General features: G+C 52.4%; 5 protein-coding genes across 5 annotated transcripts; 2 read left to right on the top strand and 3 right to left on the bottom strand.

Moving 5' to 3' along the window:
• Positions 1-406: 406 nt before the first annotated feature.
• J4E79_008751 (uncharacterized protein) lies at positions 407-1,571 on the bottom strand (the record flags this gene model as incomplete). The annotated part of the gene is made up of 2 exons (XM_049357605.1): positions 407-1,298; positions 1,354-1,571. The coding sequence occupies 2 exons, from the start codon at positions 1,569-1,571 to the stop codon at positions 407-409; spliced, it is 1,110 nt and encodes a 369-aa protein (XP_049208076.1).
• Positions 1,572-3,385: 1,814 nt separating this feature from the next.
• Positions 3,386-4,928, bottom strand: J4E79_008750 (uncharacterized protein; the record flags this gene model as incomplete). Its single annotated transcript, XM_049357604.1, has 2 exons — positions 3,386-4,120; positions 4,170-4,928. 2 exons carry the CDS (start codon positions 4,926-4,928, stop codon positions 3,386-3,388), a joined length of 1,494 nt encoding a protein of 497 aa, XP_049208075.1.
• A 299-nt stretch (positions 4,929-5,227) lies between these two features.
• J4E79_008749 (uncharacterized protein) lies at positions 5,228-6,791 on the top strand (the record flags this gene model as incomplete). Its single annotated transcript, XM_049357603.1, has 4 exons — positions 5,228-5,344; positions 5,401-5,478; positions 5,530-6,502; positions 6,553-6,791. 4 exons carry the CDS (start codon positions 5,228-5,230, stop codon positions 6,789-6,791), a joined length of 1,407 nt encoding a protein of 468 aa, XP_049208074.1.
• Positions 6,792-7,083: 292 nt separating this feature from the next.
• On the top strand, positions 7,084-10,422 carry J4E79_008748 (uncharacterized protein; the record flags this gene model as incomplete). Its single annotated transcript, XM_049357602.1, has 3 exons — positions 7,084-8,213; positions 8,586-9,165; positions 9,832-10,422. 3 exons carry the CDS (start codon positions 7,084-7,086, stop codon positions 10,420-10,422), a joined length of 2,301 nt encoding a protein of 766 aa, XP_049208073.1.
• A 337-nt stretch (positions 10,423-10,759) lies between these two features.
• J4E79_008747 (uncharacterized protein) lies at positions 10,760-11,068 on the bottom strand (the record flags this gene model as incomplete). Its single annotated transcript, XM_049357601.1, has 1 exon — positions 10,760-11,068. The coding sequence occupies one exon, from the start codon at positions 11,066-11,068 to the stop codon at positions 10,760-10,762; it is 309 nt and encodes a 102-aa protein (XP_049208072.1).
• Positions 11,069-12,137: the final 1,069 nt, after the last annotated feature.

The following is a 12,137-nucleotide window of genomic DNA, read 5'->3' as shown; positions in this document are numbered from 1 at the left end:
TCTGCGAACGAGTGGGGAGTAGAAGCGTTGAATTGCGGAGGTGGAGAGATATTGATATACGTGCGCTCGGCCTCCGGATCAACTCCCGGCAGCGAGATAAGCGAGACTGGAGAATAGGCGGCAGTCCATTGTTGGGTCTGAGCTGAAGTGAGAGTGAAGACGGAGCGCGCGCGCTGGAAAGCTGAGCACGGGCCAGAAAGCCGCCGGTGGAAGAGGAGAACTTGAACTGGGGCGCTCGACGAGAGGGCCAGACGTCCGGCTTGTCGGTGAGTAGACGAGTTAGTACAAGCTGTTAATGAGCCCCGTCACTTGGTGCATGGAGACAGCCTTGTAGTTACCAATTGTGATCACATATCCACGGGTATCATTAATTACAACCGCTCAACAAAACAAATGAAAGAACTCTTCACATCGACCTCTCCCGTACCCTTGCCCCTTGCTTCAAGGGAGTCTCATCCCCAAATACACTCGGCGCCGGCGCGTCATTGCTACTCCTCGAGCTGCCCTCTATGAAATCTTTCCTGTCGACATAATCTTTCCTATCCTCATGTGTGATGTGTAGGTCCGTTGTACACTGGATGCCACCCAGCTCCAAACTCTCATCGCTATCGATCTTGCTCAGGCCCGCGCTGCGCATGTTTGTCGTGTTGCGTTTCGATCGGTTGGTCAGCTGAACCGAGTGCGGTTGGTGCGAGCGTGCGTTAGAGCGCGAGTGCGAGTCCGGGCCGGAGGAGCTGTGGAACTCTTCGGGGTTCATATCGTTTTGGGGTTTGCCTTGCGCGAGGCGGACGACGAGGGAAGCCATGGACATTTCGATGTTGAGCTTGACCATGTAGACGACGGGGTGGAATTGCACGTATACGACTTGGTTCTCGAGGAACATAAGACCGATGAGGAGGGCGTCCATGGCGATGGAGACAACCATTAGTTTACCGTTGAAGCCGACGAGTGGCGCATATTTAGTTAGGCCGTGTTGTTCGACAAGCCTGATCTTGACGGTGCGCAGGAAGTACCAGTTCAGGCCTGCGTCGACGATGAGGATCAGAACCTTGCTGATCTTGTCCCAGACGTTGTTGATCTTGACGAAGGTTTCGCTGATTGGTGGGACGGTGTGCGATGGAATCCAGATACAGAAGACGGCGATGTTGATGCTGGTGATGAGGACTACTGTTCCCCATTTGAGGTTGCGGATGGTACTTCGGTGTTCTGCGATGAGGGCAATGCGGTTGATGATGATTTGCATGAGTAGTTGGATCTCCCACACCCAGAAAAACAGGATGAAGAAAAGGACGGGAACACTGCGTTTCTTGTCAGTATGAGGCCTCATAGTGCGTAGTAGGGCAGGAAACTAACGTCGGCCCAAGTACATCGTTCAAGAACAGCCATCCAATGATACCAATGATGACATTGACCAGAATTTCACCCCATATCATGTAGATGTAGGCTGATCGAAGGGGGCTGTGATTTCGCCGTGTCTGCTTGACGGCCTCCCATACTGTCAAGAACCCGAACCCAATCGTGAAGCCGGCAGCCAGAGCAGCAAGCTGGAAGTCCTGGACGGTAGCCGACATTGTGTGGTGTAAGTAACGCGGAGGCTGGGGAAGGAGAAGTCGGTCAGAAAGATCCTAGAGTAGAAGGGCTCAGGGTCTCCAAAACACCCATATATCCCACTGATCCCGGAAAGGAGGCACGCCCGCTCCAGAAAGCACGTTGCAAACTACCGATAAGTTCATCATGGGTGACTGACTAGCAATAGGATGGCATTAGTGGACGGGACGGCATGCACCGTGGAGCTGTCAACTTAGCAAGCGGCTTGGGCTGTCCTACCATGCTCTAGCTGCCAATCACCACATGGAGATGTTACCCGCTAGTAATTCCAAGTGTTCCGAAGGACCCTCGCTTGCGTTTGCGAGTAGACGTGCATTACGGAGTGGACCGGCTTCCTAGCTTGGTATCAACCAGCGGGACACTGCGCATTCTAGCCTCCGACGTTCAGAGCGCCACATGTAAGTTAGATCTGTCTCCTACCCGAAAGTAAGTGTCATCTTAAACCTTAAATTACACGGCTGACGTGTATCGTAGAACGTAGCAGGAATATCGGCTCTTGTTCGTCTTGAAGATGATTACTATTCTCATCGGGTAGTGGTCGGTCGCCGACTTCATGACATGTAAGTGATGATAAACATAGATGTCGCGATAATACCTCCGAGGGCTAGGATACTCAAGATTTTCCCAAGGTTGCCTTCCTGCGTGGGGCCGCGGATCTTCAACGCTCATGGAACTCGTCAACGCGAATGCATGAATGCGCGACATCTGACTCCACACCAAGACGCAGAATCTGCACCGCCACTTCGTCAGTCGACCTCTCAGACGGATGGACAGCGCCCCTGCACTCCCACTTCCCTGCAATCACTGCAGAAAGCTGGGCGCTGCGGCTCAAGGTCTGCATTTGATATTCACCGGTGGTTGAGACGGAGTTGGTACACGTACAATGCTGATACCCGCATGAGACCACATCGATACATGGGGTCGACTCTGCTGGTGTATTCGGGGTACGATCGTAGCTTCCGTCGCTTCCCCTGATTACATGTGTGAGTATGACCGAGGAAGACCCGCAATTATTCAAGACGATGGTTGCAATTATTCCCGTCCAAGGTGATGCTGAGGTGTTGGTGGCCGACATTGACCGAATGGCAATGTGCAGAGTCATGGAACATCGTATGAGGATTCTGGCTCAGCTGACCATAATCTGCAACCCAACTCTTGTGAAAATACATCCACGTTCTGCAGGTCGCAAAAGAAAACCTATGTGGCGTTGTCTCTTGAGATCCAGTCTTCTGGAATTCTTCCTTTCCAATCGGTGCTTCTCCGGTTTCCGGCAATCTGGCCAAACGCGTCCCTGCCACACGGCTCGCGGTCCGTGCGCAAAGTCTGTCGCTACCCGCAGAGAGCGGGCTTCGAGAGGCCCGGACCAGATCTGGAGGATGAGCCGCATCTTAGATATACCGAGGATACGCTCGTATTGCGCAATTGATCTCATCGCGTCCACCTGTACTTGGGGTCCGTCGGAAGATGTGTCGAGGCCAAGGATCGCCACCAAGTCTGTTGATGGAGACAGGCATCAGCTAGTATTGGCAAAGTCGGCGAGCTGGAGCGTCGAGCCTGGCGTGGCGGATCAGCGGGCAGTTGAACTAGGCACGGGACAGTGGTGTGTAGCCTGAGAACGGCAGATTGCATATAGAGCGAAAGAGGAAGTACATACAGTATAAGGTTTATTTGACACTCAGATGCCGTGTTTGTTCTGCGCCTGTCGCACCTAGTTCACGCCGTCGTCTATCGCTTCCTCGCTCCCGTTGCCGTTCGCAGTACACTGGTAAACTTGCGATCAGTCCTGCGCATCGATGCCGAACTCCTCTTGAACTTCGACTATCCGTACGCCCCGCTGATCCGCAATAAGGCCCATCAGCCCCTGACCCACATCTTTCAGCTCGTTGTATTCGTGTAGTAATTTGATGTGCTCTTTCACGATTTTGTTTGCGGCTGCCATGACATCGGTCTCAGTAGGTTCATCGCTAGCATCGCCTGATTCGGCATCTGAAAAGGCGTTCTCTTCCATCAGCACTTGGATCGCTGGAAGGGCACTGAGAGAGGCCAAGAGTGCAGCTTTTTGGGCTCTCAGATTATCAAGAGTGACTTCCTGTGGTGTTCTCGATGGAGGCATTGGGATGGGCGATGACAAGTGTTGGGCGTCAGCGTGTGGTTGGGCATGGGTAGATAGTTTAGCAATGGGTGAACTAGCACCAAAACTTGAGCCTGCGCTCTCTTTCGGCAATGCCACTTCTTCTGCGGATAGTTGCTGGTCCGCGGATGTGCTTCGGGAAGTTTGTTCCTGGCCGATCTCATAGCTAGATCCGTTTTCGATCATGGCAGCTTCGCTAGTGTTGATGTGCATTCGCGCATTAGGAGGCGTGTCTTCAGTGTCTTGAGCCCAATGGAGCGTAGAGCTGGTGTAGTCGTCCGGCATGGTCGCAGCAGGACCTGCGTCGCCTGACGAGCCTAATGCAATCCTTGTCGTATTCGACTGCATGCTGGCAGCTGTTGAGGTCGGCCGAGATCGGTCCTAACGTATGTGAGCGCGTGAACTTACAAAGTAATGATCTAGGACAGACTACGTTGTCGCTCGTGTGTCCATCTACCGGATGATGCTTTACAGCTCGACCCGAATCATCTTTCGACACACGAGGCAGACTGGCGAGTGTGACAGTACTTTGCGATTGACATGTTGACCCGTTTGGGAACTCAGAATCGACGCTGAACTCTGATGGAGCGAGGGCAGCAGAACCTGGTACCTTCAACGTCGCATCCGCCATTGTGGATTGAATAGCCTCAGCTACTTCCTGTTCGGCAGAAGAAGGACTGGCATGGCTTACAGGTGGCTGCTGTTCGTCACCGCGGGCTGAGGGGTCAGATTCGACATCCTTGGCAACTGGATCCCCGTTTTCAGTTGGAACGACCATCACTTGAGGCCCATTTGGCATGTCTCTGGTCGTCGATACTGGCTTTTGTGGATGTATTTGTGTGTGGAGTCCCCGGCCGTGGCTGCCACCTTCGACAGTCGCTCCTTCCTCGTTTTGCGCTGCAGTGGTCTCATTGGGCATCATGTTAGTCTGATCAATTCTCGACGCGTCGACATCAACTGGAGAATTGGTGGAATCGGCGCCCAAGACTTCAGTTGTGCTGGCATCGCGTTCGGCGAATGCTTGTTGGAGGCCATCTGCCTCGCGCGACGCGTCCTGTCGCTCTTGGTACGGGACATTGGACACTGCGCAATGCTTGTCGCCCGCTTCATCCGGAACAACACCAGGTGACGACGTCATCGGATCATCATCCGAGTCCGCGATTTCGGTGACGCCCTTCTCGAAAGTCATGTCGTGAATGGCGAAGCTGAAGCTGCAGGGCGACGATGGTGTCGGAGATGATGGTGTTGATCGCCCGGTCGGAGTGTGGCGGAAGCCAATGACGGTGGCGCCTTCTGTTCACGTAAGCACGAGATTGCGACAACGCCTGCAAGGGAAACAACGAACACACTCGCCTCCCCATTCGGTCCCACCATAGCACGCGTCTGATGCTATTGTGAAACTCTCAACGCTGCAGATTCCACGATAATCACCTGCTCGTGGCGCCAGCTGCAGCGACCCGAATCTTATTCAGAAATACCCACGGCGAAATGGGCCTCCCTACAAGAGCGGCCCTTGCGGCGCTGCTATACACCGCAGCAGTCACAGCTCACGACCACGATATGGATGCGATCCCAGATGGTGATGCCATATCACCTGACCCAATAGTGGGTTGACACTTCGACCACCCTGGTTGAGGCAGCAAGACTGATGGTCGATGTAGGACTCAATACTATGGACGCACATCTTGGTCCAAACGGTGGCATGGGGCATCATCTTCCCCACGGGTATGGTATTAGGAGTAAGCTACTTCATATTGAGACTGAAGAGCATGAGCTGACAGCAAGGCTAGATAATACGATCCAAATGGCACGTCCCGGTACAATCTCTCGGAACCGTCCTCGCAATCATCGGATACTTCCTCGGCCATAGACACAAGGGCAGGCAGTTCACCGATAACATCCACAGCCAGTTCGTCCCTGTCATCATGCTCATGTTGGTATCCCAAGTTGCTATGGGTATCTACCTGAAGCTACACCTGGAGAAGGGCATCAATGGGAAGATACGGCGCGTGGTAGTGAAGGCGCACGGTGTTGTTGGAAAGGCTATGCCAGTGGTCACCTGGGTGCAGTTCCTCTTTGGAGGAATTACCGCACTCGGCTTCTGCAGAGCGGATCACACTGGACAATGTCTGGCGCATTTCATCATGGGCAGCGCCTTCATCGCATACGGCATTATTCTCCTGATTCTACTTCTAGTCGGACAGATGTGGCTGCGGAGGACCGGAAGAAGCCAGGAGTTCTTCGATTCGCTCGTAATCGCCGCCTGGGGTTGCGTCAACACCTTTACCGAACACCGATGGGGAGGACCATGGGTGCACAACGACCTTCAGCACACATCTATGGGCATCGTTTGGTGGGCTGCCGGACTGGTCGGTGTCTGGCTCAGCCGAAAGCGCAATGGACAGCCGAAGCGCAACCTTATCCCCGGTATCATCATCTTGATGACCGGATGGGCCATGTCTGCGCACCCACAACATCTGCCAATATCGACTATGATCCACACCATATTCGGCTACACCCTCATGGCTGCAGGTGCCGCGCGTATCATCGAGATCTCATTCGTGCTCAAGGACCGCGCTTCTGTCGCAACCGACGGCTCGGACCCGAACAGCTTCCAGTACCTGACGCCGTTCCTGCTCATGGCTGGTGGATTCATGTTCATGGGCGCCACCGAAGAGCAGATGAAGCTGCTATCCGACGCGAACGTCACGCACGTGTCTTACGTGCTGATCCTCTACAGCATCGCTTTCTTGCTGTTCCTTTGTGAGTCTCCCCATATAGCTCACCACTATCTCAAGCTAATTCGTGTCTAGTCGTCAACATGCTCATCCACCTCTACGCCGTATACACTTGGGAACAAGACGACAAAGCCGATGCCGAAGCGCCCCTCACGAACGGTCACGCGAACGGACACATCAATGGATACACAAGGGTCGATCGTAGAGTGAGAGACGCTGAGGAGTTTGAATTGGAAGGGCTCGACTCAGATGACGACGATGAAGAATCACCGCGTCTGAATAAAGAGCATAGGCCTTTGGCTGCGCAGCATTAAGCCTCTTTTCTTTCTCGTTGACATGGGCACATAGGGCATACAGGAATACACACATTTTGTTTTGATAGGCGGATCAGTCCATGCAGTACATCGCCGCGGGACATACCATATGATAGGGTGGCTGCATATGTGTCCTCCACCGATGAGTGTGAGATCGTTGTGAGTGGTTGCCCACTGCCAGCCTGGCATGCACGCGCTGCGCCTCGGCCTCAGCCTCTCCTCATGCCCCGCTCTTCTCGTGTGCTTTGCTTTCTCTCTCCTTCGATCCACGTTCTGCGCACCAAGGTCTGCGATGGCAGACCCATTTTCCATCACCGGCAGCGCCGTCGGTGTCGTTTCCCTCGCCATACAAGTCTGCAAAGGCCTGGAATGGTACCTCAGTGGCGTGAAAGAAGCGAAGAACAAGGCTGAACAAATCGCCGCGGAAACGGAGGAACTCGCAAACCTTCTCGAACAACTTGAATCCGTCATCGGGAAAGTGGATCCTTCCCAGTCGGTTTCAGCAACACGCACCGGCATCGTGTCGTGTGCGAATGCTATCGCGACCATCAGGAAGAAGCTCAAACCAGACGACCAAGCAGCGAACAGCGGGATCAAGTCGAGCTTAAAGAGGTTGACCAAGCGACTGGCTTTTCCATTCAAGGAGGCGGACATCACATACTGGAAAGACGTTCTCAGCACCATACAGCAAAGCCTACAGACTGCGCTACTCGCCCTTGTCATCGACCAACAGCGGTTGGCTTCTGAGGATGCTCGGTTGCACTACACCCAGCTATCCGTGGACCAAAGCATACGTCACTTCTCGAATCTACAGCTGCAACGCGATGTGTTTGATGCAACAAGTCTTCAGCTCGCTGGACAATCACACATGCTCGAATCGGGATTTTCCGCCACGTCGCACAGTCTTCAAAGTCTCCATAGCGGTATACACAGTTTACAGGCAAAGCTCGACGAAATATCGCTCATGGAGGAGTCTACACTTCAAACCGACGTGATAAACCTCAGATCGCTTCACCGGAAAGACCGAAGGCTGAAACGACGATATGCAAAACTCTCATGTACATGCCGACCGCAAACCTCAGCGCTTGGCTATCGCACGGGACTGTTCGCTCTCACATGTACACGAACGTCTACGCACGATACAGGGTGTCCCCAAGCTCCACTCCAGAACGCGGTGACGGATCTGCAACTTCAAGCTACATTGTGTAGTCTTCTACTCGGGAAGAAAGTCTTGCTGTCGTTTCAACTATCTTATGGCGCTGGATTGTCGGTCAAGCAGAATTTGAAGTGTCATCGCGTTGTTCATTGGTCTCCTGCGTTCGAGTTTGCCATGCCACTTGTCGAGTCTAGTTTCAAGATGCCAATGGATACTTTTCGGGGCGAGGTCGAGAAATTGTTGAGGATGTTCCAGCTCAAACAAGCGTCACTACACGATCGACTAGCAAATGGAATGACGCTTCTACATGCACGTATACAGCCCCTATCGATACGCAATGAAAGCTGACCACCAGCACAGCAAATTTGTTACAACATCAGCTCTCTCAGCTATAACACAAGCTTTGTTGACGTCTTTGGTAACCTTGCCTATCTGTTCAAAATTCTCCTTCCATTAATGCCAAGTGAAGCTTTCGAGAGAGACAACTATGGACAGTGAGTCTCCTTTTACCCTTATTCTATATGAGACTCATCATCATTTTGCGGTGCTTTCGTACCGCTTCGAAGTGGGACAACGCTAAGCGTGGAAAGTACATGCATCGACAATCTCATTATATATGCCATCCCTCATCAGGGCAGAGACTTCCATACGGGACTCTTGGAGTTTCTATTCGAACAAGATCTGCAGATAACACGGAATACCTACAAAGTCGCAGCGCGCAATAGCCAAGTACAGTTAGCATTCTTCGCCGGGATTCGCTACGAGAATTTCGTCAGTCCCTTACTAGATGACAGCGAGTTATTAGAAGCAGTTGTCATGAAGTCGGGCCATCAACTCCGGGGTCTCTTACACCAGCCCAGGATCTTGCACGCTCTGGATACTGAGACGCTCACGGACGCCCTCGTTACGTCTACCGTTACTGACTGGGTGGATGGCTGCAGAGTCCTGCTCGATGCCAATTTTATTCCATACCTGGGCGACCCAATCTCTGCTACGCGGTACCGCAGGTGGAGTCTACTATCAATCTCGGCGGTTTTCAATCGACTGGACATGTTGCAGTTCTGGCTGGCACAGAGGGAGGAGTGCGACGAACAACAGCTCAATCTGATTGGCTACATTGAGGACGCGCTCTCTCTCGCTCAGGGACCTAGATCAGGAATCCCCATGATGGACGTTATCCAGCTCCTGTTGAGCCATCTCATCAAGCAAAGGCACGAGGTAAAGCTACTGATGGAGAGGCATGGACTTGAACATTGTTGTGCACACGCTCGGACAAGCTTAGCAGATGCGCATCTCAGTTGCATGCTGACTACACTAGTAACGGAGAGGGTTGGCATGCCCCGACGTTATTGGCCGAGACGAAGAAGTCTCTATTACATGCCAGAGATGTGGAGGCTCGACAAACTCAAACTATTCGAGTCTTTCGAACGTGCCGGCCTTTGTGATATCAGTCAGCAGGAATTCACGTGCAATAAGGACATAGCCTGCTCGCCATTGGTTTATTTAGCCGTGCAAGAGATGCAGGGTATCAAGTCAGGGTCCTTAAGTGAGCGTAATATGACAGTCCAATGGTTTCTCTCAAGAGGTGCGAACCTGAGAGACACATGGCCAGGAACGAACACCACCGCTGTACATTGTTTGGCTTGGCAATCTGCTGAATGTCTGAGGACTAAAGTCGTTGGCTCATCTTACGATGATTCTCCTATCATGGAGGAATTCTGGACGTACGAAGATTATGAGTTTCTTGTAAAGGAGGAGATCCTTGACCAGTGCGAATGTGGATGTAGCAGATTCGGGTGCGACTTTCTTTCATGCTTTTGGAAGGAGATGTTTGCGGCAGGTTGGTATTGTCCGCCGTTTCCTCTCCTCTGCGATCGTTTCAAGAACAGAATTTCAGCGAGGGATCTGGGTAACATCATGTTGTATGCGCCTAACGTTACCGAGAAACGACATGTTCTCTTCACGGGGGCATTTCTCGATCTGACTCTGTGGGTTGAGAAAGCGGCAAACACTCTCGAGCTTTCTCGACTTATCCATGGGTACATCCGCCTCTTCGTGTTCTCGTATTTGGAGATAAGACATACCTGCTGCGACATTGGTCGCATCCAGCACGAAGGCAATCCTGATTACAACATACAACCATACCCTCGGTATGCTCCAAAAGAACTTCGGCGCATAACCAACGAGGACGCACATCTGCGCGCACGTCTCGAACAGCTAGTCCCCGAGCTTATCACGCGACACGAGTCTTTCGGTGGAAAGCTCCAGGACTTCGTCATCGAAGTTCTCATTCCGACAATGCGCAGGACTGCGAAGGAGTTGAAAGAAGAAGACAAGACACTGTACGCGGCGGGGCGACGAGAACTGGGCGTTGTAATGGATGAGGATGAGGATGAGGATGATTCCGAAGAGGAGAGTAGTGAAGTGGAAGAGGAAGAAATGGACGCCGAAGAAGAGTCGGACGACGAGTATTGAGATGGTGTCATGTACTATTTCTTCCATCAGGTTTTGAGAGTGCGCAGGCGTTTGTATATGATCAGCAGAGTTTACACTTGGTTTCAAAGCCATTGGCAAGGGCAATCCAACACCGAACGAAGTCTTTCACGTATATTATTAGATATTACAACAGTATCCAAGCCACTACCAGCTCCTCCTCGGCGCCACAAGTCGTTCGTCGGGGTATAATGCACCATAAAATCCACTTTTGTCGCTCGAAATCCACTTTTGGTCGTCGTTTCATCGTTTGTATCCTCCTCTTCCTCTTTCTCAGTCTTCGTCCAGATCCCGTCTTCCCTGCCTCTACTCCTCCCATTTACGACGCTTTTCCCCCAGTAGTGTTTACTGCAGTCGCAGTACCGCATCCGTAGCTAGCCATGTACGCAGCGTTGACGCTCTTGTGGTGCTCAACAGCATGCCTCTTGACACCTTCCCACATCTTCTTGATGCTGAGGTTGAGCTTGTGCTGTGTCTTCTCCTCTTGGTTGACGAAATGGTGGGCGTCGTGTGCTGATTCGTGGGATTGGCGGCGAGACTGGGAGAAGGGTGTTGTAGGGTTGGAAGAAGATGGGGTTGATGCGGAGGAGAGCGACAGAACGCGCGGGTGGCAGTCGAAGTTGTTCATTTTGGTGGTTGGTTGTTCGTTTCAAATACACCGAAGATGTTTGGAGAGTTTGGTGGTCTTGAAGTTGAAGATTGAAGTGTGGTAGTAGACTTGATGATGCTTTGATGCTGATATTCCTCCACCCAACCCACTCCCCACCCCTTATATACCCCATGGCACCACGAAGAAATTTTCCACCCTTTCCCACCACCAGCCAAACGATCGTGAGATCTTGGACACACACACTCCACGTGCACCGTGACTGATTTTTCGCAAAGGTCGCACATGTGGGTCTAGCAAGGTAGCATCGCCTCGCGCTGGTTACCACCGAGTGTCTAGAAGCCACAGGACACACACCGGAAGACGTCATCATAATACCCTTCGCATGTGCCCTGACTAAACCTCTTCAGATCAAAAAGATACTAGAAATAGCTAATGCACATGGCATGATCTCCGTTAACCGCTTAGCTCCCGCGAGGCTCTCAGGAGAACGTGGTGAGAGGCGTTGTCGGCTGGCGTCGGCTCAGCCTCAACAGACTTTTTATACCGCAGGGTCCCACTGCGACAACCATCACGCTGTTGACTTTGACACACGAGTTACCTCTAAAGGCTATTTCGTGTGTCATAGTCGCTGTTTGCGCAAAATTGCATACTTCGTCGTGCCTGGAAGAAAGAGATGGATTGGTCGTTAGTTCAGCCGCGCCCTAGACAGGTAGGGCGTGCGGCTCAACGAAGCTTGGTTGCGTGAGCTGGAATGTTCGCGATGGCGCACGTGGATTCGCGATTGATGGCGAGACTGTGTTGATGTGCTGAGCATGTGAATGCACAGACTCGAAGTCTCTTTGTGGAGTGGTGATGCGGAGGGCGGGTTGTGAGTGTCGCGGGCGCTAGCAAGACATGATGTTTGCCGTTCCCGTCGGATAGCCTTTCCGTTGGAAACATTGAGTATCGCCTCACCGATTCTTTCACACTTTGCAAAACTAGACGAAAGGTATGCCATCAATTCGAAGTTGCGGCGATTCCGCCGCGGCGGTGCGACCTCTGGCGACATGCTGGCCCGATCATTCATTGGCTTCAAACAACTTTTGGG

Source organism: Alternaria viburni (genome assembly GCF_023758015.1).
Source record: "Alternaria viburni strain BMP 2772 chromosome Unknown scaffold_21, whole genome shotgun sequence".
In the NCBI taxonomy this organism is placed as follows: domain Eukaryota; kingdom Fungi; phylum Ascomycota; class Dothideomycetes; order Pleosporales; family Pleosporaceae; genus Alternaria; species Alternaria viburni.
This window is presented reverse-complemented; position numbering and strand designations above follow the sequence as displayed.